At 47.3% G+C, this 27,185-nt stretch overlaps 1 protein-coding gene across 1 annotated transcript in view; it reads left to right on the top strand.

Annotated features, from left to right (window-relative positions):
• The window catches only part of CAND1 (cullin associated and neddylation dissociated 1), a 348,469-nt gene that overhangs the window by 54,700 nt on the left and 266,584 nt on the right, over positions 1-27,185 (top strand). Inside the window, exons 3-4 of the mRNA XM_086919020.1 lie at positions 2,570-2,724; positions 12,647-12,770. Of these exons, the coding sequence (XP_086775146.1) occupies positions 2,570-2,724; positions 12,647-12,770 (279 nt within the window). The remainder of the gene's footprint in view (positions 1-2,569; positions 2,725-12,646; positions 12,771-27,185) is intronic.

Raw genomic sequence — 27,185 nt, 5'->3', positions numbered from 1 at the left:
CATGTCACTTCAACAATCTCATGAAGCCCAGACCATTTGGAAATGGTCTCTTCCACTCACCATTCCCCCATTAGCGGAGTACATACCAAGAGTGGACAACAACTTTGCAGATCTCCTCAGCGGCAGGTGTCCACAAGTCCATGAATGGGAACCCAACCCACAATTACTCCTCACATCCTTCAAACAATGAGGTCACCCAGACATAGGCCTCTTTGCCACAGCAGAAAATGCTAAATGCCCCGTTTTCGCATCAAAGTATCCACACCCAGAGTCCAAGGGCAATGCACTATGGATGAGCTGGTTAGGGATACTTGCTTATGCTTTTCCACTTCTCCCACTGCTTCCATTTGTAATTCACAAACTTTGGCAGCCATCTCTTGCCCTCATCCGAGTAGCTTTCACATAGGCAAGACAGCCATGGTTCACCACACTGCTGGAACTCTCAGTAGTCACACGCCAAGTACTTCCCAACTGGCAAACTCTTATCACTCAACACCAGGGTGCAGTAAAGCATCCCAACCCAAGATACCTTAATCTTGCAATCTGGCTCCTGAGGTCTTAGAATTTGGTTACTTAAAGCTACCTCAACAGTGTATGGATATTCTTAAAGAAGCAAGAACTCCCACTACTAGGGCCTGCTATGTGGCACAGTGGAAATGTTTTGTTCATTATTGTCATTCAAAATAAATGTTTCCCTGTACAGCAAAACCTCAAGACATTGTCTGCTATTTACTTCACTTGCATCCCTCTAGATTAGCCTTCACTTCCTTAAGGTTACATCTAGCAGAGGTAACCGCATATCTTAAAAATAGAGAACACTCCTCTATATTTACAATTCCTGTAATAAAAGCATTTTTGGAGGGACTCTACGGAATGATTCCACCTAGGGTACCCCAACCCCTGCCTGGAATATCAACTTAGTGTTAACGAGGCTAATGGGTCCCCCATTGGACCCTCTACACTCATGCCCTCTCCAGTTCAGTTTCTATCCCATAAAGGTACATATCTCATTGCATTCACTTCACTCTGATGTGCTAGTGAGCTTTAGGTTTAACTCTAGAAGAACCTTTGTTTCCAGCTTCATAAGGGCAAAGTGGTACTACATACCAACCCAAAATTCCCATGTGGTTTTTCAGATCCACTTAAATCAGAGTTACCAGTGTTCTTTCCCCAACCTGACTCAGTTGCACAAAGAGCTTTACGAAAGATCAATTAAAAAAGAGCTCTTGTATGCTATATTGACAGAACAGAATCATTTAGAGATATACAACTCTTTGTTGTGTTCTGCAAAACCATACAAAGGAAAAACCATTTCAAAATTGGGTAGTTCACGTTGGATTGTAAAATATATCCAAACTTGTCATGCTAAAGCCAAACGAAATCTACCTTTCCCTCCAAAAGCTCACTCCACTCGCAAAAAGGGAGCTTCTGTGGCTTTTTTAGGGAATATACCAATGGCTGACGTGTGTGGCAGTTACATGGACCACACTGTATACATTTACAAAACATTACTGAGTGGAGTTAAATCTGGTCTAGCAGTGCTAAGAGCTTTATTTGAAACAACCGCTACCCACACAGGTTAGCCACCACATATGGATTAGAACTGCTTCAGTGTATGCTAGGCATATGTATCTACAGCCACGTGGCTGAAACGGAAAATGTTAGTTACCTAGTAAGCATCTGTTTATGGCATGTAGTGCTGTAGATTCACATGCACACATCCTCCTCCCCCGGATACCTGTGTAGACTGGAATAGCAAATATATAGGCCTTGCATTATCGTACATGGTCATTTCACTAGGATTCATGATCCTCACACTCCATCCAGACCCACCGTGTGGCAAACAATGAAGTTGAGGACCATGCACATTGTAAGCAAGAGGAGGAGTCCCCATACCTCGTGACTCTAAAGACATCTTCATAGAAAAACAACTTGCTCACTTCTGAGCCCAACACTAGATGGCGGACTTTTGCTAAGCATGTGAATCTACAGCACTACATGCAATAAACAAATGCTTACTGGGTGAGTAATATTTTTCTTATCTTGAAGAAATAACTGATTAAGATGGTAGTGGTACACCATCCATTTACATGCAGAAAACATGCTTTTGCCTTGTATGCAAATACAGCATATTTACGCACCTCAACTAGACTGGGGGAACGTGTCTATATTCCCCATCGCATGCCAAAAATTAATTTTTTCTTTGGTTAAGGTAGCAATAATGATTCTCCAATACAAGTAGGGCAAAATTGAATTGGCAAGCTGGACCACCTCGGAAAACATAGGGCACAATTTGACAATGTATTTAAGTGCCTATTGCACATTAGCAATATGCATCACAACAATATTAAATGTATGTAGGTAATACTCAAAGAACATTTTCTGTTATAAAATTGTCCTAAAATAGTTGAAGACCAAAACAAATTGCCTGTTCTACATTATGTTAGCATGTAATAAGAGAAAAAGATACTTATTTTATTCAATGGCTTTTTTTTCCTGACTGTAACTGAATGCTTGTGTAATGTATTAGCTTTTGGTCAGATATACATATATATTTTTTTCCTCCTAGTCTTGGACCTTTGGTGAGTAAGGTGAAGGAGTACCAAGTAGAGACAATAGTGGATACTCTGTGTACGAACATGCTCTCCGATAAAGAACAGCTGCGAGATATTTCAAGCATCGGCCTCAAAACAGTGATTGGAGAACTCCCTCCAGCTTCCAGTGGTAAGTAATATTGATAAGGTTGTGCTCTTTATTTGAAGTTTTCTTAATATTTACATAACCTAAATTAAAAACCACATCTGGGAAATAAAGTGCACACTTTTCTTGGTGTACAGCAGTTAACTGCTCCTTCATATGGAGTAACAGTTTCTAATTTGACATAATGTTGAAGAAAACCTGTAGCTGACATTTTGCTTGAAGAGGGCATCTGAATAAATGTCTCTTACTAAACCCATAGCGAACTATGTTATGCTACTTTCAATGGCAGGCATAATGTAGTGGGCCAGGGAAAGACCCACTAATCAAAAGTTTAATTGCTTGTTTAATTTGTTGCTCATTATGTGAGGGTCCTTTCCTCGTTAACAGCTACACCCGATCAACTCCCTAGGCAGGTAGTAATGCCAAACAGCAGTGACTACAATTTGAGTTCCACACCCCAGTTTGGCTGCTATGACTCTACTTCTGTGATTTCGTTGCACAGTTTGCTTTATTGCTTCATAGGTATATCCTTAAAAATTTGTTCATCTCATACCAGTTGATCAACTCTGCCAAAGACTCATTGGAACTTTTCATACACAGTTCATGCCAAGTGATAGTCTCACGGTGGTTTTTGTAGGACTACATGTTGCATGCATGCTTCAATTACATTCTGTATCTTTATAGCCTTTTACACCAGACTGAACATTAGAACTTTGGAGGAGTAGCTCCGGATTAGTGGTGAGTGAAAATGGGAGACTAAGAGCAGATTGACTCTCGAGCAGCTTGTTAGTTTATTTGCGTTTTGATGCCACAGGAGGATCTTGCTGATGACAACCCTTCCAGTAGCACCGTCCTCCGCCAGTTTAGATGGCCACTGCTTAGCAGGTTTGGACTGCTCGCCCAAAGTGATATAAATATGCTGGAAGTGAGAGTAGTCCATTTAGCTCAAATCTTTGTGTCCAGGTTCCTGAAGACCCTGTTTAAGATAAAGTCCATTTTTGTCAATTTGTCAAGATTATATCTATGGGCCACATAAATCAAATCATTTTCACAAACTGGCGATTCTCCGAATCGGACCATTTGCGAATGCAAAAAATGCTTTCCACATATAACAATCCCTATTTTGCTATTTGGTAACCTGTTACCGAATCCCAAAATGGGTTTGCGATTTGGCATTTGGAAGGGGTGTGTTTTGGGCATCCCTTCCAAATACTGAATCTTAACTGTGTAGATGAATGTTTTGTGACTCCTTATCCTTTTGGAATAGTGGAGAAAACGTTTTTTTAAGAGCAGGCCGTGTTCCCAAGGACCGCTGCCAGTTCTTTAAAAATTGAAATAAAACTTTTCATTTTTGTTTTTAAAATGCAACCAGTGTTCTTTTAAGGAAAACGTGCTGCACTTTGAAAAAAAAAACTTGCTTTAATTACAAGCAATTTCGGACATGGTGGTCTGCTGACCCCAGCAGGCCACCATCCCCGTGATTCTAGCGATTCCTAGTGGGTCGCAAATTGCAACGTACCTCATTAATATTAATGAGGTAGGTCGATTTGTGAGCCCCCTACGAATAGCTAAATTAAACTTGAGTTTCATACATTTGGAATAGTGATTACCCAATTGTGATTCACCGAAAATCACAATTAATTACTTTTCCAAATCTTGATACTTGTGGACCTATATGCTTTTGACACCAATTCCTCTTTTCTGAAAGATTATCTTCATCCCTGCTTATAATCCATGCCAATGGCAGTATCGATACCTTTAACTCTTATTCAGAGACCTTGCAGATCCTTCATGTAGGCACGGTCTTGCAGTGCAGCCTTGAACTTTTGAGTGTGATCCTTTAGCTCTTCAGTACCTCTAATAAGAACACCTAAATCTTTGTGGACTCCACGAACATTCTAAAGAGTAAATTGCCATTTCACAAAAACATTGCACACCTGAACTGGAAGTGGTTTTATTTTTGGTGTCATTGGAAGAGAAGATATGTGCAATGAATTTTGTGGCATTTTATTTCTTTAATCCAGATTTTTTTGGGATGAAGTATTGTATTGTTGAAACTGAGGATTTATAGCCCCTGTGGTTGAAGCTTTGTGAAAGTCTGACCTGCAGCGTATATCATGGAAGGTAGCTGTTCTAAAAACTACCCCATCGGCCAAAAGAAAGAGTAAGATTGTCTTAGTGTAACCTAGAGCTGTACACAGTATTCCCTCCCACAATACACTTTCCTTGGGAATTCAGTAATCCTTCTTACAAACACAATGACCAATGTGAATAAGACCGTATTGTTGCTCTCCTTTGCCCCAATTCCTTCCACTACAGCAGAAAGATATCTTCATACCTTAGATTTCAAGAGCCCTAATATATTATTTTGATAAAAACAAAAGTATGCATAAACCAAATTGGTATTTATTGGCTTTCTGTGCGTGTTTAGAATCTTCAAAATAACATACAGCTTTAGAAAAATTTATACTCCATTGGTTTCCATTACCCTGGAGGGAAAACCTAAGGTTCTTTCCATAAGTTACAAAGTAGCAACTTGCAAATTACAAATGTGTTAATCTTAAGTTTGCAGGGAAGAAATCTGAAAACAATGCCAATGTTTTCTCTACATCTAACTGTATTGACATGGTCTCCAAAACTGGTACCATAGTGGGTGTGTAACTTGTTTGCTTGCTCGTATGCTCCCTCAACATTTGTGTAGTCAACCTGCCTCCCGGGTGGAAGGAAGCCCTGGTACTGGTACTTTTTGGAAACTGCAGTAGAGTTTTTCCATCTCTTCCTTCAACTAAATCTGCTGGTGCTTGAATTCCGAAGAAATTTAACCAAATGGAGCACAAGCCTCTTTTTCTCCTGTCTTATCCAGACAAGACTGTCATTACAGCCACTGAGAAAAAGTATGCATCTGAAAGAGACCAGTTATTGATAGATACCTTACCTTCGAATATCCCCAGGCATCAGGCTGGATCCGGTAAGTTTTCTGCTTATCAGTACCCCTGCGCATCAGTAGGTGGCGTCCTGCGGCTTCGCGTCAGTCACTGGCGTCAGAGGCACCGAGATGACGTCACGGAGAGTACTTGGGTGCCACCCATACGCGCTGACGTCGGTTCTTTCTTTTTCTGCTCAGATCTGGATTGAGCACGTACCTCAGTCATTTTTTTACTACTTTTTGAGACTTTTTGTCTCCTGGTGCACGTAGGGATGCCCGAATTTAAGTCTTGTGGGTCGTGCCTCTGTAACATGTTGGTGGTGGACTCCTACAATGTTTGCTTCTACTGCCTGAAGACCGACCATGACTCCCGGGACTGTCGAGCCATGGACCCGAAAGCCTTGGGGGAGCAGCGCCGGAAGTTGCTGGATGTCTGGCACTCCTCTCACCGCCGCTCCGGGTCTAGGAGCCGTTCACGAGGCCGCTCGTGGGACCGGATCCGTCGTTCCTCTGGCTCTAAGTCTTCGCCTTCGGATTCTGGTAAGCGATGCCATAAAAAGAAGTCGAAGAAACCGGTTAGCTCTCTGACGTCCCCCTGTCGCTCTCCGGAGGCGGACGTGGGAGACAGGAGCGCTCCACCCCTGCCTTTCCTCTGGAGCCGGGGAGTCCCGCGGCCTACCCGCTATACCCGGGTCAGTCGGGGACTCCCGAACAGATGCAAGAGTTTCTTGGTGCCATGGATCGCCTCTTTAGGCCCCGGGCTCCTGCCAGCACGCTTTCAGGCCTGTGGTCCCGTGTTCAGATCCTGTTGGCCCGGCGGCCCTGCCACCGGGTCCAGCCCGGCACCACAGGATCCTGTCCGCCGGCTCCAAAGCCACAAGGTGCAGCGCCGCTGGCTCCGGCGCCGCCCTTGCCTCCAGCGCCGCCCTTGCCTCCAGCGCCGCCCTTGCCTCCGGCCTCGGTGCGCCCCTGGCTCCGCCACAGGCGCCGCACTGGGTGCCGTTTATCCCACCCCTGCCCCGGTTCTTGGACCATTTGGTTCCAGCCTGAGGTCCGCTTTGGGGTGCGGTTCTGGCTCGGCCCGACCAGCGCCATTTTCGGCACCGTTTTCTATGCCGCTTGCCCCCTCTCCGGCTCTGCTGCCGCAGCCGGCTCCCTCTACTCCAGAGCAGACGAGGACTGGGATGGCTCCGAGGACCCCCTTGCCTGGCAGTGTGACTCCGAGCAGGATTGGGTGGACGACTTTCAAGATGCGGGCGAGCTTGATGTGACTACTGACCCGGGGTTTGCCTCTCCTCCACCTACTATGGAGGAGGGCTCTTCCTACACTGTGGTGCTGCGTCGGGCTGAGGAGGCTCTCCATCTAGACCTCCCTACTGTAGCCCTTAAGACCAACCTCCTTACGGAGGTGCTCCAGACGGCGTCTACGTCTTCCGAGCCGCTGCTCCCTTTCAATGAGGCTTTCAACAAAGTCCTCTTGGGCACTTGGTTGCGACCGGCCTCAGCGGCACCGGTGGATAAAAACGTTGCTAGGCGTCACCGCCCGGCTCCTGTTGATCCAGCCTTCTTGACCAGTAACCCCACGCCTGAGAGCCTGGTCATTCAGCCTCGATGTCGCAGAGTGCCTTTCCCACGGCTCAGCCGGATAAGGACTCATAAAGGCTAGACCAATTTGGCAAGAGGTTGTTATCCTCAGCCAGCTTGGGGTTTCGGTCGGTTAACACCGCCTGCTTATTGGGCAGTTACTCCCACGCAGTGTAGGATTCTGTAGCAGAGTTCTTGCCTCAGTGTTCTGAGGGGGTCCAGGCTGTCCTCTCCCAAGCAATTGCGGAAGGCAAGGAAGCGGCGAAGTTTGCCATCAGGTGTGGTCTGGACACTGCTGATTCGTTGGGCAAGGCGATTTCCACGACTGTGGCATTGCGCGCCACACGTGGTTGCGTTCCACTGCATTCTCACACGATGTCTAGAGCTCGCTCATGCCCTTTGATGGCTCCTGCCTTTTTGGTGATAAGGCCGACAATGCCCTGGAGCGTTTTAAAGACTCTCTGGCCACAGCTAAGTCTTTTGGTCTTTCCACAAAGAACCCTGCCACGCCTGGATTTCGTTCCTTTCGTGGCCAGGGCAAGGGCACCCAAGCACGCTCCTCCAACAAGCCTGTGCAGAACCAGCCTCAGCGCGGCCGTGGATTCCGCAGGAGTGGGTCGGGTAACCACCGCGCAGGTCAGTCCACCTCCACCCCCTCTAAGCCTTCCTAATCAGAGCTTCAGGGAGGACCCCATGCGGGCGGGTGGCAGGGTCCAGCACCACCTCCACCACTGGCGTGAAATTACATCAGACAAGTGGGTGCTGCAGATAATCTGCCAAGGTTACTTGCTCCCCTTTTGGTCCTCCCCTCCAGCCATGCCACCTCGGTACCACTGCATGTCGGGGGATCATTTGACTCTTCTCCGTCAGGAAGTCATGGCCCTCATGGCCAAGGGGGCCATAGAGCACGTTCCCGGTCAGGAAGTAAGGAGTGGTTGTTGTTCCCACTACTTTCTGGTTCCCAAGAAGGACAAAGGGGGCCTGCTTCCCATCTTGGACCTCCTTGACGTCAATCGCTCAGGTCCTGGCTGCTCTGGAGACTGGATGGTAGCGTTGGACTTGCAGGACGCTTATTTTCACATCCCTGTCCTGCCGGCCCATCTGCGCTACCTGCGGTTCACGGTAGGCCAGGAGCATTTTCAGTTTGCTGTGCCCCTCGGGTGTTCACGAAGGTGATGTTGGTGGTCGCGGCTCATCTGCGCAGGTCAGGGTTGTCGGTCTTCCCCAACTTGGCTTTTAAAAGCGGGCCCACCCAAGGCAATCGTCATTTACCTCCAGACTACAGCCGACCTCCTTCATTTGCTGGGGTTCTCCCTCAACATGCCTGAAGTCGCACCTGAGTCCCTCTCAGAAGCTCCCCTTCATTGGAGCGGTTCTGGATTTGACGCGTATTTGGGTTTATCCTCCCGAGCAGCGAGTCCAGGATATTCAGGCTATGATTCCACTCTTTCAGCCTGTATCCTGGGTGTCAGTGATGACCCTCCGGCTTCTGGGCCTGATGGCTTCCTGCATCCTGCTGGTGACACATGCCAGATGGCATATGCGGGCTGTGCTGTGGGACCTGAAGTTCCTGTGGGCTCAACACCAGGGCAACCTGTCCGATCACGTCCAGATCTTGGAGGGCGCTGTACGACAGTTGCAGTGGTAGCTCACGAATCGCGATTAGGTCAGTGGCAGATCCCTCTCCCTTCCCCAACCGGAGTACACAGTAGTGACGGATGCGTCCCTCCTGGGATGGGGAGGCCACTTGGGAGAGGCGGAGATCAGAGGCCTCTGGTCTCCGGCGGAATCCCGGCTCCAGATCAACCTTCTGGAGCTGCGGGCGATCCGACTTGCATTGAAGGCATTCCTACCCTCTGTCCGGGGAAGTGTAGTGCAGGTGTTTACGGACAACACCACCGCCATGTGGAATTGCAACAAACAGGGCGGGGTGGGGTCCTGGACCCTATGTCAAGAGGCTCTGCGCCTCTGGACAAGGCTGGAACATAAAGACATTACCTTGGTGGTTCAACACATGGCAGGTTCTCTGAACGCCAGGGCGGACGAAATCAGCCGCCGGTGCATGATGGATCACGAATGGCATCTGAACTTGGACGTGGCGCAAGATCTCTTTCTGCAGTGGGGAGAGCCTTGGTTAGATCTATTCTCCACTGACGAGAACGCGCAATGTCATCGGTTCTGCGCTTTGGAATTTCAAAGGTGGCACTCGCTCAGACGCTTTTTGTCACGTGTGGAGTTGCGGTCTGTTGTACGCCTTTTCGCCAATTCCTCTTCTGCCCAGAGTGCTGAAGATCAGGCGCAACCGGGCCAAAGTCATTCTTGTGGCCCCCGGACTGGGCTCGAAGAGTGTGGTATCCCGAGCTAATCAGTATGGGCAACGATCCCCGATTTGACTGCCTCTTCCGGAGGATATTCTGTTGCAGCGGCAGGGGACGGTCCTCCACCTGAACCTGTCCAGTCTTTACCTCCATGCGTGGAGATTAAGCGGCGACCGTTGACACCTTTTGATCTCCCTCCCGAAATCTGTGATGTCATTCTGGCAGCCAGGCGTCCCTCCACTAAAACGATATACGCCTGCTGGTGGAAGAAATTTCTGCCCCTCTTTTTAAGGTTCTTCCTTCTGTTCCTTCGCTCTTTGGCCCAGCAGGGCTCTGCTCTGGGCACTATCAAAGGTCCTCTTTCTGCCATCTCTGCCTTTATATGGCTTCCAGATCAACCTTCTCTTTTCAAGTCCCCGGTTGTTAACCGTTTCCTTAAAGGCATTACACGCACGTTTCCACCCATGCCCTTCATAATGCCTCAGTGGGACTTGAATCTTGTCTTGACTTTTCTGATTTTTTCTCCCTTTGAGCCCCTTCATAACTGTCTCTTATGTCTTCTCACTCTAAAGACTGCTTTCCTGGTTGCTGTCACCTCTGCCAGAAGAGTGAGTGAGTGAGCTCCAGGCCCTTTCTTCCAAACCTCCTTTCCTTTCTGTTCATCCGGACAAGGTGGTTTTAGGACCCGTCCTTCTTTTTTGCCAAAGGTTGTCACGCCCTTCCACATCAGGCAGAGCATCACTTTGCCCACCTTCTTTCCGCCTCCGCATCCTTCGAGGGAAGAGGAGAGGCTCCACTGTCTGGACCCAAAGCGTGCTCGCATTTTATCCGCAGCGTACACAACAGTTCCGGATGGATGATTAGCTTTATGTTGGCTACGTGGGCGCCAAAAAAGGTCGAGCTGTGCACAAACGGACCATCTCCCAGTGGGTCGTTCTGTGCATCAAAGCATGTTTCTCCTTGGCCAAGAAGGAGTCTCCCGTGGGACTGTGTGCCCATTCCACCAGGACTACTGCCTTGGGGCGAGAAGTTGCCTGGCAGGACATTTGTCAGGCAGTTACATGGGCCTCGCTGCACACGTTTACCAAACACTACTGCCTTGACAGTCCGGTCCGGAGAGATGGCTTCTTTGGCAGTTCAATGCTCCGGCACTTTTTGGTGTAATCGCGTTCGCAGACCCACCACCGGGGATAACTGGTATTGCTGGGGTATCTATTCTAAGGTAAGGATCACTACCGTGTCTCTTTCAGATGCACAAGTTACTACTTGTGTAACGATATATCTGTAAGAGGCATTAGTTAGTGATAGATTCCTTACCGCCCCACCCAACCTCCCCGTTCTGCGGACAGATTACTAGGGTTAAGGTCATCCCTTTTAGGGCCCAAGTTTTATGCATCAATGGTCAGTATCTTGCATGGCTCTGCGTTTTTGCATGGAATAGTTGTGTACAGAACTGATGTCAGCGCGCATGGGTGGTGTTTAAGTACTCTCCGTGACGTCATCTTGGCGCCTACGACGCCAGTGACAAACGCGGAGCCGCAGAACGTCACCTACTGACGCGCAGGGGTACTGCTAATCGGAAAACTTTCCGGATCCAGCCTGATGCCTGGGGATATTCTAAGGTAAGGAATCGGTCACTAACTAATGTCTCTTACAGATATATCTTTACACAAGTAGTAACTTGTGCTACAACTTCTGCCAAACCTAAGGAGAGGAAACCAGTTGGCTGAATTGGTGCAAGCTGTTTGTGGAAGGTTGGCTGCTGCAATGAATGCTGCCAGTTTTACTGCTTTACTAGAGCAATATGGGAAGTCCTTAACTGACTATGCAGACTTTCCGTGAAAACTTTCACAATTAAAACCATATATTTCAATTAAATATTGCATGAAGGAATGCCAGGTTATTAGCACCCCTGCAGACTCATCAGATCTTGCGGCGCCTGGATGTTGTCATGGTAGTTCTGGTCACTTCTTGACCTAGTCTTGCGGCCGCAAGGAGAAGGCACAATGGAGGATTTTAACTCTTCCATTTTCGGATAACCTTTTTTGGCCCATATGCAGAAAACGAAATGCGGAGAAAGAAATCCATGTTGGAAAGCATCTAACCTCCATTTAAGAAACCTCAGAACTGACCTTATGGGCTCCTCAGAACATAGGCCCCTTTATTCTCTTCTGTTATCGAAATGCTGCAGATCTTTATTTGGTAGGCCCTTGTACAAGGGGTAAGGTAGCTCATGCCTTACCAAGAAAAATATTTATTGCAGAAATCTGTAAAAGGGTCATGTGGAGAACTGTTAATTTGTTTACAAGTCTCTTGATTTGGACTCCAAAGCTGGTGCCTAAGTGGGGCAGGCTTCCTAGCAGAACCAAGTGGACAAAGTGGTCTATTCCTCTTCCTTTCTCAGCCTTTCAAGGGATAGGCTTGCCATGTGCATACGACTATTCATGAATAAGCGTAAGAACTGTTATGACTAATAAAGAAGATCCCTTAGGAAAAGACCCTTGCCTTATATTCAAGTTCTCCTCCTAATTGCTCCTCATAAGCAAGCCTTACAACTTTCTGAAGAAAAGAGTGAGGAATTATTTGTTACGCTCAGGATCCTTGATTCCTGTAAAAAGAGAACTTGGCTAATTGTCATTGACATGGCTTGATAGAATACCGATGCAGTGGCATTCCTTAAAGAAACAGTTTGGGATTTCCAGCTTCTCTGGTCTTTAGTCTGACTACATTGCCCTGTTCACATTTTAAAACCTAACTTGCTTGTTAACAAAAATAGAGCAAACTCAAATTGTCTAAGAGAGCCTGCAGATAGATCAGGTTTGTTTGTATTCGTTTTTTTACGTTCTCTTCTAAAGAAATGTTTATATTTGGATCCTGCACAAGGGTGGGACTGTATAGTGCTTATGATTTTAATATAGAAATCTCTTAAGGAGAATTAGGGCTATGTGTGAGTAACTTTTCCTTCCTTGCTATTGAATATTTGTTTGTTTACTTGATGTTTTCACTTTTCTTACCTGACAGTGTTGAACTTTATAATTTTTTTGGAATGGATTCTGAGAACCTTTGTTTTGTCGTGCTACCTGTAAAGGCGGTACTTATGCATATTTGTCTGTTGTAGGCTCTGCATTAGCTGCAAATGTTTGTAAGAAGATCACAGGACGTCTTACAAGTGCTATTGCCAAGCAGGAAGATGTATCTGTTCAGCTTGAGGCTCTTGACATTATGGCTGATATGTTGTGCAGGTAAGATCATCCGGGATAAACATCAGCTCTTAAATGCTGTATTTTCTTGCCTTGCCTCAGGAACCTTTTGATGGGTGGGAGTCGAGAGGTGCATTTGGGAAGGACCGTTCTATCTCAAGAATTTGCTTCAGATTAAATATAATGTTTAATTTGTAGCATCGGATTTCTTGTTCATGAATCAGTACCTCTTTTTTATTTAACAAAAAAAATAGTTCATGTTTTTTTTAAACATTCCCTTCTGAATTGTATCACACCTATCTAGTATCGACCACCTTTAATCGATCAGCTTTTCTCAAAGCAGTCTGTCTATACATTGTCCCTGTGTAACTGCACAAAAACATTAAAATGGGAGGTTCTTGTGTATTTTAGATGTGAAAACTTTTGAAGGACCGATTTGATAATAAACGAATGCAGAAGTCCGCACCAGCTACTATTTCTGGCTACCTATTTTTCACCCCTGGCTTGTACGTTTTTGCCAAGTAGGGCCAGTGACTGAAAATTTGCTTATCCAGTACTGGATAAACATTCCAATGCTTTCATAGTTATGTAGGATACTGTCTAAGCTAGTATGCACCAGCTCTCCTTACCTAGTGTTTGAGGCTTGTCCGACTCCCATAAAGCCTCTTGGAACAAAGTATCATTTGTCAAAAATGTGTGAAGTCAAATTTGAAATGTTGAGCCCATTTGAATATTTAGAGGGCAACGTATGCCTGGAGGCATCTTTGCGCTGCCAGTAACAGATGGTTTGCAAACCGAAATGGGTAATCGTGACCAAACAGCCAGGCCTTCAGCGCTTTCCTTAGTATGGAAGTGGCTGCTTTTAGCTCTTGAGGTAGACCATTCCAATTTCAAGCAGTGCAAATGACAAAGCGCCTACCTCCCTAGGAGGACTTTTTACACAAGGAAACTACCTTGTTTTTGGTAGAGCTGGAGTGAAGGGCCCCACCAGGCTGATACTATTTGAACCTTTCTCTCAAATCAGCAGAACCAATACCATAAAGTGCCTTGATGGCAATACAAAGGCCCTTAAAGACTGTGTTTTTTTTTACGGGTAAGCAATGTAGTCTGCTATTAGCTTGTGCGGCCAAACTAAATCTAGGGACCAAGGCTGTTGAGTTTTTCAGGCTTTGCAATTTGCTTATAGTTTTCTTTTTTTAGGGAGGGTTTGGTACAGCCCATTACAATAGTCTACTCTGATTAAGACTAATGCAATCAGTCCTTAGCAAATCAAATGGCATAAATTGAGCAATTTTCTTCACAATGCAAAGGGAGAAAAAGGATGCAGAGATTACTTTATTGACATGCTCATTAAACGTTCTCAACCCAAGTGCAGAGGTTTTTAACCTTCTTAACCAGAGTCGGGAGGGAGGCTTTCTAGCAACCATAAAGGCATTTTTGCCAAACTGAATATCTTCTGTCTTAGAAGAAATCAATTTCCGGCATTTTTTTGTCCATCCATTAGCTCACTGCACTCATGCAGGTGTCCCTCATATTAGGACCCTTATTATAAAGAGAAACTATAATATGTATGTATGTATGTATGTATGTATGTATGTATATATATATATATATATATATATATATATATAAGGTCATGATTGATTGTGTCAAATGCTGCAGATAGGTCGAGCAGGATAGGAGGAGCGCTACCACACTTATTCACTGATGCCCTTAATTTCCTCTGTGGCCTCAATTAGCATTGTGCCGTGACCACCTCTGAAGCCAAACTGAGTCTCATCGAGCAAACAATTATTTTCCAACAACGTGGCCAGTTGTGTTTTAGGGAAGCCTAAAGATAGGCTGATAGCTGTTCGGGTCTTGTTCATTTAGGTTGGATTTCTTTAGCAATGGAAGAACAGAAGCTGCATTCCACTGTTTTGGAAACACACCCGAACTAAACATGGCTTTGAAGATCTTTGCTTGGGAAGGAACCACTGAATCTGGAACAAAATGAGAAATCTTTGTTGGACAAGGGCTCGATGAAGATCCGTACTTCGGCTTGGGAATGGCCAGTTTGACTTGATCCTCCGAGTGGAGCAAATTCAGTAAACTGTCCTATCAGAGATCACAGACCTAACCTCATTGCTGTTCTGGCAGTTGAAAACACTGGAATGGAATCTAATAAAGATCACCGTAATGTTCTCTTGAATGATTCGCCAGGGAATTGCAGAAGGCCTGACTGCTTGTTGTGGAGTTCGTATAGCTGGAGTGAAGAGTTTGGTGACCGCTTGAAACAATGCCTTAGTCGAATTACTGGCTGACTTTATGTTCTTAGTAAAGAAAGCAGATTTATCAGACCCACAGCAGGGCCCATAGTCTTAAATCAATACATGAGAATGGTTTATGTGGGACAGCACAGCCAACATCTCCTCTTTTCTTTCATTGGGCAATATACCTTCCCTCTCTGTTAAGGTATAAGCCAATTTCTTTGGACCTGAAAGGTACTGGAAATTAGTGAAAATGGAGATACTCTTGTTTTATTTCCTGACTCCTTGATACCAACCTCAAATTACATGTAGCTTTCTCTTCTAGAAGTCCTAGATGTAGAGATTAACCTTGAAATCTGAATCTACAAAGGAGGCGATGTATCCAGCGGGTAGTTTACTATTAAGTATACCATCATAGGTAAGAGCAATTGAGATTTAATGCTGGAAAAATACATTCATGTGTAATACAACTCTCACCATCGTTTACAAAACACAGTTGTTAATTTGTCACTCACCCTCAGAGTATACATTTTAATTTCTGTGATGCAGAAAAAAACTATTGATTTTCCGACAAGAGTCTTTATTTAGTACAGAAAAATGATATTGTTCCATGGAGCCCTTTCTTTAACTTCTTATTGTAGCCTGTGTTCTTACGATTTCAGACCTTAGGCTTGAGGTCCACCCCTGGACCATTTTAAAATACCCAGAGGAGGGGCAGAAAGTAATAAAATACAATTATATATTGGGTACTGCGAGGTGTCCCTGCATTTTAAGGTGCAATTCCAAAGACTTTTATCTTGGTAAAGTCACACAAGCAGTTAAACCACTTGATCAAAAACCAGGCCAAATGCCCCTGTGGGTGTTGGGGGGGGGGGAAAGGCATACATTTATAGGGTGACAAGAGTGATTAAAGTTGGTGTTTGTACGGTTAGGTCAGGGAGACTAGATCTTTGCAATAGATCTTCAAGATGCAAGTTTTACAGAGTTCCCTGAGCACAAAAGTATATGAGTGTATCTGTTAGATTTACAGATGATATCAATTCGAACAATGATAGTCCATATCCATGTATCCAAGTTTGAAAAAAAGTCCTTATTTTATTTCTCTTCCAGCTGCTCACGAAGACTTGTGGATACAGCAGTACAGTCCTGATATCCATTACAACAGCCAAACGCCAACACGTGTTTCGTCAAGGGGCATCACCCAATGACTTCCTCAGGGCAAAAGAATGATATCACTTGCAGATGTAAGAGCGGCTGAGTAACAGGAAATTCTATAGAGCAATCCACCATAGGGTGGTATCGTAATATTTTTATTCCTCACTAGTGTCTTCAAGAGTCTATCAATCTTGTTGAAAAAACGATAGGCAAAGTAGGTCTGTGTATCTTGAGACCATCAAGTATGTCTCGAGCTCCCGTATATGATCAGTATAGTTAGGACGGCGTGTGATACTCACATTATGGGATTGCAAATGAATTAGGAAAAGCCCTCTCCAGTACAACTAAAGAAGATTTCGCATCTCAAGTATAGGCTTCAGAGCAGTGCCTATTTCAATTCAGAAAACCAATATGTTTTGTTGTTGAAAGCCTCTGTCGCTGATGCCACTAACCTGGCTCAAGGTTCAGTCCACAGGAGTGATGAGGAGTTCGCCACACTCCCTAAGATAGTGCCTAGATGAAAATATCAATCCGTCTCATGCCAGGAAACTAGCCCAAGGAGATGTGGGGATTGGATGCGAAGGCGCAAAAACTTCACAATCCCCCAGCTAGTACCCCCAGGGTCGGGATAGGACCGGAGAACAGGAAGGGCGGCAACCTACAGGAAGAGAATAAACACTATGAAAAGACACCCACCCCTCTGGTGATACACTAATAAAGAATGAACAGTGTAGTGCCTGCTCAACAGTAACAAGGTATTCTCTTACCAGCTGGACATCTCTTGATGTCTTGTAGAAGGTCCACTGCTAATTATTTCTTTAGTGGTACCAGCAGCAGAAGAACCAAAAAAACAAGCATTAGAAATGCAATCGAGCTCGGATTTATTTGAGTTTGAGCTAATGGCATTGTAAATGCCAATGTCTTTTTTCGCCATGTGTTATGGAGTGTGTGCATGTGGTGTGTAGTGGAATTATGTGGGTTGGATTGTAATTTTACCAATGGTGGCATGCTGTATTTTATATAAATATGTTTAAAAGTAAAGTGTACCATACTGCGATTGCTTGGTGGAAAAGTGCACTGCCGGCTGGAGGTGTGTGTGCCTGGTGGAAGGGTGCACTGACGGCTGGTGGGTGTGTGCTTGGTAAAAGCGTGCACAGATGGCTGATGGTTGTTGGTGTTTGTGCATGGTGAAAGCATTCATTGACGGCTGGGGGTGTGTTGTTCTGTGTGTTGTATTCTGTGTACTGGTGAGTGTGTGGAGGTGAGTCTGTGGGGGTGAGCCTGGGGAGTGAGTGTGGTGGTGATTGTGTTGAGTGGTGACGAGTGTGTGGTGTTGAGAGACTGAGGTGTGTGGTTTCTGTGTGCCTTATGTGTGTGTGGTGTATGGGTCTATGGTGTGTGTGTGTGTGTGTGTGCCATGTGTGTGTGGTGTATGTGTGTGTGGTGTTTTCTGCACAATCACACACTGCCCCTACACATTCACACTGCTCACCCGCACACTCCCAATGTCACCCTGCATAGTCGCACACTGTTTATTCTGCACCTGCACTCACCGCCACTCTGCACTCACCGCCACTCTGCACTCACCGCCACTCTGCACTCACCGCCACTCTGCACTCACCGCCACTCTGCACTCACCGCCACTCTGCACTCACCGCCACTCTGCACTCACCGCCACTCTGCACTCACCGCCACTCTGCACTCACCGCCACTCTGCACTCACCGCCACTCTGCACTCACCGCCACTCTGCACTCACCGCCACTCTGCACTCACCGCCACTCTGCACTCACCGCCACTCTGCACTCACCGCCACTCTGCACTCACCGCCACTCTGCACTCACCGCCACTCTGCACTCACCGCCACTCTGCACTCACCGCCACTCTGCACTCACCGCCACTCTGCACTCACCGCCACTCTGCACTCACCGCCACTCTGCACTCACCGCCACTCTGCACTCACCGCCACTCTGCACTCACCGCCACTCTGCACTCACCGCCACTCTGCACTCACCGCCACTCTGCACTCACCGCCACTCTGCACTCACCGCCACTCTGCACTCACCGCCACTCTGCACTCACCGCCACTCTGCACTCACCGCCACTCTGCACTCACCGCCACTCTGCACTCACCGCCACTCTGCACTCACCGCCACTCTGCACTCACCGCCACTCTGCACTCTGCCGCCACTCTGCACTCACCGCCACTCTGCACTCTGCCGCCACTCTGCACTCTGCCGCCACTCTGCACTCTGCCGCCACTCTGCCGCCACTCTGCACTCTGCCGCCACTCTGCACTCTGCCGCCACTCTGCCGCCACTCTGCACTCTGCCGCCACTCTGCACTCTGCCGCCACTCTGCACTCTGCCGCCACTCTGCACTCTGCCGCCACTCTGCAGTCACCGCCACTCACCGCCACTCTGCAGTCACCGCCACTCACCGCCACTCTGCAGTCACCGCCACTCACCGCCACTCTGCAGTCACCGCCACTCACCGCCACTCTGCAGTCACCGCCACTCACCGCCACTCTGCAGTCACCGCCACTCACCGCCACTCTGCAGTCACCGCCACTCACCGCCACTCTGCAGTCACCGCCACTCACCGCCACTCTGCAGTCACCGCCACTCACCGCCACTCTGCAGTCACCGCCAGTCACCGCCACTCTGCAGTCACCGCCAGTCACCGCCACTCTGCAGTCACCGCCACTCTGCAGTCACCGCCACTCACCGCCACTCTGCAGTCACCGCCACTCACCGCCACTCTGCAGTCACCGCCACTCACCGCCACTCTGCAGTCACCGCCACTCACCGCCACTCTGCAGTCACCGCCAGTCACCGCCACTCTGCAGTCACCGCCAGTCACCGCCACTCTGCAGTCACCGCCACTCTGCAGTCACCGCCACTCACCGCCACTCTGCAGTCACCGCCACTCACCGCCACTCTGCAGTCACCGCCAGTCACCGCCACTCTGCAGTCACCGCCACTCTGCAGTCACCGCCACTCTGCAGTCACCGCCACTCTGCAGTCACCGCCACTCTGCAGTCACCGCCACTCTGCAGTCACCGCCACTCTGCAGTCACCGCCACTCTGCAGTCACCGCCACTCTGCAGTCACCGCCACTCTGCAGTCACCGCCACTCTGCAGTCACCGCCACTCTGCAGTCACCGCCACTCACCGCCACTCTGCAGTCACCGCCACTCTGCAGTCACCGCCACTCTGCAGTCACCGCCACTCTGCACTCTGCCGCCACTCTGCAGTCACCGCCACTCTGCCGCCACTCTGCAGTCACCGCCACTCTGCACTCACCCTGCACTCACCGCCACTCTGCACTCACCCTGCACTCACCGCCACTCTGCACTCACCCTGCACTCACCGCCACTCTGCACTCACCCTGCAGTCACCGCCACTCTGCACTCACCCTGCAGTCACCGCCACTCTGCACTCACCCTGCACTCACCGCCACTCTGCACTCACCCTGCACTCACCGCCACTCTGCACTCACCCTGCACTCACCGCCACTCTGCACTCACCGCCACTCTGCACTCACCCTGCACTCACCGCCACTCTGCACTCACCTGCACTCACCGCCACTCTGCACTCACCGCCACTCTGCACTCACCGCCACTCTGCACTCACCGCCACTCTGCACTCACCGCCACTCTGCACTCACCGCCACTCTGCACTCACCGCCACTCACCGCCACTCTGCACTCACCGCCACTCACCGCCACTCTGCACTAACCGCCACTCACCGCCACTCTGCACTCACCGCCACTCACCGCCACTCTGCACTCACCGCCACTCACCGCCACTCTGCACTCACCGCCACTCTGCACTCACCGCCACTCTGCACTCACCGCCACTCTGCACTCACCGCCACTCTGCACTCACCGCCACTCTGCACTCACCGCCACTCTGCACTCACCGCCACTCACCGCCACTCACCGCCACTCTGCACTCACCGCCACTCACCGCCACTCTGCACTCACCGCCACTCACCGCCACTCTGCACTCACCCTGCACTCACCGCCACTCTGCACTCACCCTGCACTCACCGCCACTCTGCACTCACCCTGCACTCACCGCCACTCTGCACTCACCCTGCAGTCACCGCCACTCTGCACTCACCCTGCAGTCACCGCCACTCTGCACTCACCCTGCAGTCACCGCCACTCTGCACTCACCCTGCACTCACCGCCACTCTGCACTCACCGCCACTCACCGCCACTCTGCACTCACCGCCACTCTGCACTTGCAGTCACCCTGCAGTCACCGCCACTCTGCACTCACCGCCACTCTGCACTCACCGCCACTCTGCACGCCTCATGTCCCACGAGCAACAAAGACAGACGTAAACACACTCACAGCAGACGACTTCCGCATTCTTAATGAGGTAACAAGCAATGGAAAGGATGTATGAATGCAGCCTTGTGCTGATGAGCCTGGAGTCATAGCCTGGAAAAACCAAAAAGTTTACTAATATTCTATATTAATTTTACAGGTGACAAAACGTAATTAATAGTACAATTTTTAAAGCAGACACATGCAAACACACAAATTGTATTGCCGTTTTCCAATTCAAGCTCAAAAGAAGAATGGAAAGTTAAGTGATAGACCTCTGCTACCAGCGCCTAACCCACTGAGCTAGCCTCACAGATGTCAGCTTCACGGTGATGAACTGAGCTAAAAGTTCATGCTTTGCAGATTGCATAACTGTGGGTTTTTAATGTAATGTACTTTGTTTTTATGAAGTGCTGTATCCAAGGCTGTGGCTTTACAGCACGTAGGCAGATGAGGCGGTGTGCAGTGAGGGCCGAATAACTCTGACTAGTTCTGGAAGAGTCGAGTCAGTCTTTACCAGATTTCGGGAGCTGCCGCAGTGGAAGTGCTGATGTAAGATGAGGGCTGGTCAGACGAGCTGAACTAAAAACAACTGCCAATGTTGAGATAAAGTGACTCTAGTCTCTTCCGTGCGCTTGCGGCTTGCACAATAAATAAAAGCAGCACTGAGTGTCTGGCAGCAGAGGTGAGGCTGAGGCTGCAGTGCAGAGCGAGCCAGCGCGCGGAGCGCTGCTGAATGGTGAACGCGCCCCAGCCATCTGCATTCACTTAACGAGGGACCCTGACAGCTCCTAATTGATATTTATGGACGGCCGTGCGCGAAACCGCAGAGAAAATGCCCACAATGGCGGACGCAAATCACATATAGCCTATCGCGTCAAGGCTACTACAAAGACAGCACAGCGAAGACGAATCCCTATGCAGATGCCATAAAACAACCACGCACACTAAGGAATGTTTCTGGCCCGAGCCCTAAAGAAACCTTTTTATTTTTTATAACGATAGAGCTCGGAGCTCCGCCCCACTTCTTGGTGACGTAGGCCGAGCCCTAAAAAGGGAGAGGCAGCAGAGGAACCTTGTATAAAATAATACTGACAGCTCTAAGTCTCAAGCTGTTTTCAGTAATATTGTCAAAATAAAAGGGGAGGCAAATATACGCGCCTTGCGCGTGTCAAACAACAACAAAATAAACTGAATTGGCAAACGCGCACCGCGCGTATAATGGACACAAAGTATCCAAGGCGTTGAATTAATCAAAGGAAAGCGACCGCGTGTGGAAACACTGAAACTCGGTTGTGAAACAGGCTTCCCCAGAAAAGGCTTTAAGCAAACGCGCACCGCGCGTATAAGGGATACAGTGTATCCAGGCAGTGAAACTTCAAAGTAAAGTGGCCGCGTATGGATCCATTAGTAACGTGGCCGCGCAACAACAAACCCAGGAGGGCTGAACACCGGGAGGGGCTGAACCAAGGGAAATGGTAAGCTGGCGGGGCGTCAGGAATCAGCCTTCTGGGGCACACCAAGTAAAGTGAATACGTCGTGAATACTAGTGAAATGATCAGGACAGAAAACACAGGATCGGTCAAGGACGGCGAGGCAACAGGAACTCAATAGAGAAGGAAGGCGTGTGGAATCAGGTCAGGAGCTGAAAGCCAAGCAATGGCTTTCTCAATTGGCAGGTATTTAAAAGAAAGGGAGTATGTAAAAACTCCTCCTCAATCATAAGGCCAGGGATTAGCTGAAAAGAGATCCCTATTTCTGCAGTACAGGCACCTGAGTTTTACAAAGACCCCAACTGATAATGCAAGAAGTGTGAGATCTAACAGCCTCTTGCACTGGTCCACAACATTTTACCTCTGTTGCATCTTAAATATCTGTACCCTTGCAAAACTTTATAAAAGGCTGCTGCAGGAGTCCGTGAAGTTTGTGCTGAGGGAAATTGGTTAACTGGTTGACCTTGTCAATAATTGCTTGGTAATTCTTCCCTTATTCCCAAACTATATCCATAAGGACTTTCATGTTCTGATTGGTGCGCGTTTTAGTCAAGCTATGTGGTCTTCAAAGAAAAGTTGTTCTCTGTAAATGTGTTAAAAGAGAAGGTATTTCCCTTGCAAAAAAGTCTTTACTTTTTTCCCTAAGGAGAAGAATTCAGAGTACTGAAAAGCTATGTTCTACTGGATGAGAGTTGCAACAACAAATGGACGGAATCAAACATTCACCCCAGTCAAGAGATCTGGGTTAAATCCATCATTCTTTTGCTCAGTATGCCACCCTAGTTTGGACCAAGCTATTTGCAAATCCGTCTTGCCAAGCCAGATTCTCCCAGGGCTGGACACAAACATCCCGGTACCTGTTTCGGGGTAACCCCCCATCAGCCAGGCTAGCTTGAGTCCACAAAAAAACAATGCATTTAGGCCCATATCTCTGTACTGGGGTGAATGTTTGACATTGTTCAGCATTCTATACATTAATTGTTCTGTTTGCATTTGTCACCCAGAGTGGAACAGGTAGGCCCAGACATGGGTCCTGTGCTCTCCATGCCACAGGAGTTGAGCTAGCCTGGCTGATGAAGGGTGTTGCCCCGAAACCGGTACCAGGATGCTTGTTTCTGGTCCAGGGAAGACCTTGTCTGGCAGTTTGGGCTGGTCTGTTCTCAGGGGGAGCAGGGCCAAGACTGATTTGCATATCGCTGGATTTAAACCTAGCATGGGGAGCAAGAAAACAATGGATTTAGTCCCAGATCTCTGTACTAGGGTGAATGTTTGACTTTGTTCAGCATTCTGTCCATCAATTGATCTTTTTGCACCGGGTAAGATCCAGTATTCTCTTAATGAAAGCTCAAACTATGTTCCAATGAAAGCTCAAACTATGTTCCATTGGGCAATTGCTTAGGCCTCTTTCCATTTCCCAGGGACACAATATTGAAAGACGCTGACTGCAGATTTTTTATGTACAGAAATGCATCAAAGGGAAAATAATAAAAGCAAGCATATGCAATACAATAGGTGTCTCATTTTAGAAACTTTCACCTATTGGTATTGTGAATGACGATGCCATTTATTATTGCAGGTTTTTTAAACACATAAATAAAAGGCATTGTCATTTACAATGCCAATAGCTAAAATTCTCGCAGTTGCAAGACATATTGCATACGTTTTTCTTTTCTTTTAACTGAGGGGAGGGGCTGTGTTTTTTGCACACGACTTTATACCTCAAGAATGCACTTTTGGTTTTAAATCATTGCATTTTTCCTCCTAAAACATGTTTACCGGTAACAGGAATTGTTTTATAAATAAAAAACTTTAAACAAACATTTTCATCATGAAAATTAAACAAATGTGTGTGCAATGCAGAAAATAGCCCTTTAAGATTCTGGAATAATTACAGAAAAATGTAAGTTCTTGCTGTCTCAAACTTGAATTCATGAAAACTATTCTATTTTTGGACAGTGTGTAGTTTTTGTTATGCGAGGTTAATCTCGTGTAGAGCACGATCATTCAGCTAAAATATCTTGCAAAATTTCTTGTTTTACTTGCTGGCTGCTTTTCTCACGTTAGATTTGGTTGGAACAGGCATCTCTTGTGGGACTAGTGAAACTGGAAGTGCACGTTCTCTTACAGTGTGTTCCAGGCGCTTTTTTGGGTGTCTTGGAGCTGGATGGACAAACCTTGTTGCTGATATCTCGCGAGCTTTTGTAAATAAATGTTTACCCTGCGTATCTTGGTCTTATGACTGAATGGACCCTGGTTAGTTGCAAGAGAAACAGGAAATCATTTTTTACTTGTAAACAAATTGTAAAAATGGGGCTCTGACAATTTTCACACGGGTGCCCATCCTTGTGTACCACCTATAAAACCTGTACTTTGACTATGCAAAGAAATACTATGCAGCTTTGTCCACCCATAATATAAGGTAAGAGGCCACGCCCCTTTCTTTAGACGAGCCTTGTCTAAGGAAAGGTCCCCAAATGCTATTAAAGTGAAAGCGTGGTATGCAGCGCTTTTACCCAAAAAAGCGTTTGTTTGTCAAGTTGACAATTTTTTTTCTTTTGTAAAAACGCCCCATGAAAGCGCACATGGCCTGCGGAATGTTGCACGAAAGCATGTAGTGTCTGCAGTAGGAGAAACGCATTAAAGAAAATAGTACTTATGGACTAAAATAAGACGTACCTCGTAACCATAGAAGTAAAAGGGCCAGTGCTCATGGAAGGTTACAAGTGAAGACAAGGAGGTACTTAGGAGCGACTAAGGCGGTACTTAGGAGCGACTAAGGCGGTACTTAGGAGCGACTAAGGCGGTACTTAGGAGCGACTAACAAGCCTATAAATGAATTAGAAGCCAGATAGCAAAACAGAACAATCTGGTCTCCTGGATGTCAGCTAAATCGTACACCCCTCTTTTTACTCATGGTGTGTTGTATTGTAATTGCATTGTTATAGTGCTTACTCCCCCAACGATGCACTGATTCATACTTGTGAAAAGGAAAATGCCTCCACAGACGTCAGTCAATGTGGTCATTGTCTTTCTAACCTATACATCACCATCCAAACACTGCTCATTCTCCATGCATTTAATGGGATCACCTTCTAAAACCTCTTACTTCACCTTCATTGGACAGCCCACTGTCTGACTGGATACTGGACAGACTCTGTCAGGAGTGTAAGACTGCACCACAGACCATTTCACAATTTAGCCAGGGAACAGGCATATTACATGCCAAATTTCCATCGATCCCTCCCCCAAAGGGGGTGGTTTTAGGAACAAATAAAGCAACATTGTTCTGCAAAATCATACTGCTCATTGCAGAAGGAATAACTTGTCATTTGGAAGATATGTATATGAACACCACTGCGAGCCCTTGGACCCTCTAACAAATTGGAACACGGTTATGCTGTAACTAAGGATCTATACTTGCGGCGTGCCGCCTTCTCCACCAATGTCTGGGGACACTTTACATCAGACACAAAATGTTCAAATCTGCAAACACTGCCATGTTGCACAGTGCCATGCTTGCTCTTTAAGGTGATCTGCAGCTTCGAAAGCCACTTCGAACCAAGCGTCTTTTGTTCAAATTGCACATGCGCTATTGAAAGGGACTCCTCCGTGATTCCCAAAAGAAGACTAATAGTTTGTTGGCCATCTTGGGAAATGTTCTGTGTTGTAGACCTATATGAGAACAGAAAAAGTGCGAGAAAAATAAACAAACTTTTGTAAAAAAAAAAAAAAATGTTTGCTCCAAGTATCTTTGTCTTATGACTGAATGGACCCTGGTTAGTAGCAAGAGAAACGGGAAATAATTTTTACATGTAAACAAATGGTAAAAATGACGGTCTGGAGATAAAAAACTATTGTGACAGTCCCAATTTTCACACAGGTGCCCATACTCATGCACCAACTATAAAACCTGTAGTTTGACTACGCGAAGAAAAAACTACATTGCTTGGTACCCCCCTAATTTCACTTTAATAGAGCCCACAACCCTTTCTTTAGACGAGCCGTGTCTACGGAAAGGTCAGCGGCCGCTATTAACCGCTTCGCCGCGGTGCGGTGGAGTTTGACGCGTGCGCATAACTGACGGCCCCTGGCCGTCCGCGCATACGCCCAGCGCTGCCTCAGACAGCCGGGGGCAGTCCGCCGCATCAAAGAGGTTAAAGCGAAAGCAAGGTATGTGGCGTTATAGAAGGCAAAACTTTCATTTGAACAAGTCGGACTCCTTGATAAGACTCCATGGCAGTGCTGGTGCTATAATCCCCCACAGCTTTCCATGGTATGATCCAAAGGTGAAGAACAAAGGTTTCTGTTCGATGAGATGCTGGGCGGGGCTTGAGCGCTTGTTTTCAAATTCACCCCACAGAAGATGAAAAACTATTCAAAAGACATTTTGCATATGTAAATTAAATATTCTTACATACAGTGGGGACTTTCCAGCTATCTAATTGCTGGCCACAGAAAAAAGAAAACTTATTGAAAAGATACTCCTTTTTAGGTCTCGGCTAGCGTAGGCTGCGCACATGCGCAGTCTCGCTGGCGAGAATTAATGACTCTGAGTAGCGAGGGTTAAGCCCACCCCTCTTCTCCACTGAATCGCGGCCAGCAATTGGAGAAGAGGTCTCAGTGACGTCATTCTCTCGCTGTAAGCCCCGTCCATTTCGGATTGGGGGCGTGTTTTTTCAGTTTGTTCTACCCTCTTCTCCATTGACTGGAATGGTAAACAAGTCAAAAACACGCCCGTTGTTTACATTCCAGCCAATGGAGAAGGGGGGAGAAAGAAAAACACGCCCCCCAATCGCAAAAGGACGGGGCTTAGTTCCTTCGTGTTTACCCTCTTCGCCTCCATTGGAAGACTTGTTTAACATGCATCTGTGTCACGAGCAGTGTTTCCCAGGCTCGTTTTATAACATGTATCTGTGTCAGGAGCAGACTTTCCCCAGCCAGGCCCTCGACTGAGACGTGGCACAGCCTTTCTGCCGGTCGGGGACAGGCGCTTCCCGGCGCTGCGGGGGTTAAAGGAGCCGGGCAGGACCGGTGAGATGCAGCAGGCGGGAAGAGGCCGCGTGCCGGAGCACTGAGCCGGGGGAAGATCAGTCCTGCAGTGAGGCATTTCTACCATAATTCCCTTAAATAAGAGCGCTGAACCGGCATTCATTTCAACGTAAATTTTTTTTAACCACATTTCAACATTCTGCACGTCGAGGCAACCCGAACAGACAATATATT

Source organism: Lissotriton vulgaris, chromosome 1_1 (assembly GCF_964263255.1).
Source record: "Lissotriton vulgaris chromosome 1_1, aLisVul1.2, whole genome shotgun sequence".
NCBI lineage: Eukaryota > Metazoa > Chordata > Amphibia > Caudata > Salamandridae > Lissotriton > Lissotriton vulgaris.
Note: the sequence above shows the minus strand (reverse complement) of the source record. Positions and strands in the feature narration are given on the sequence as shown.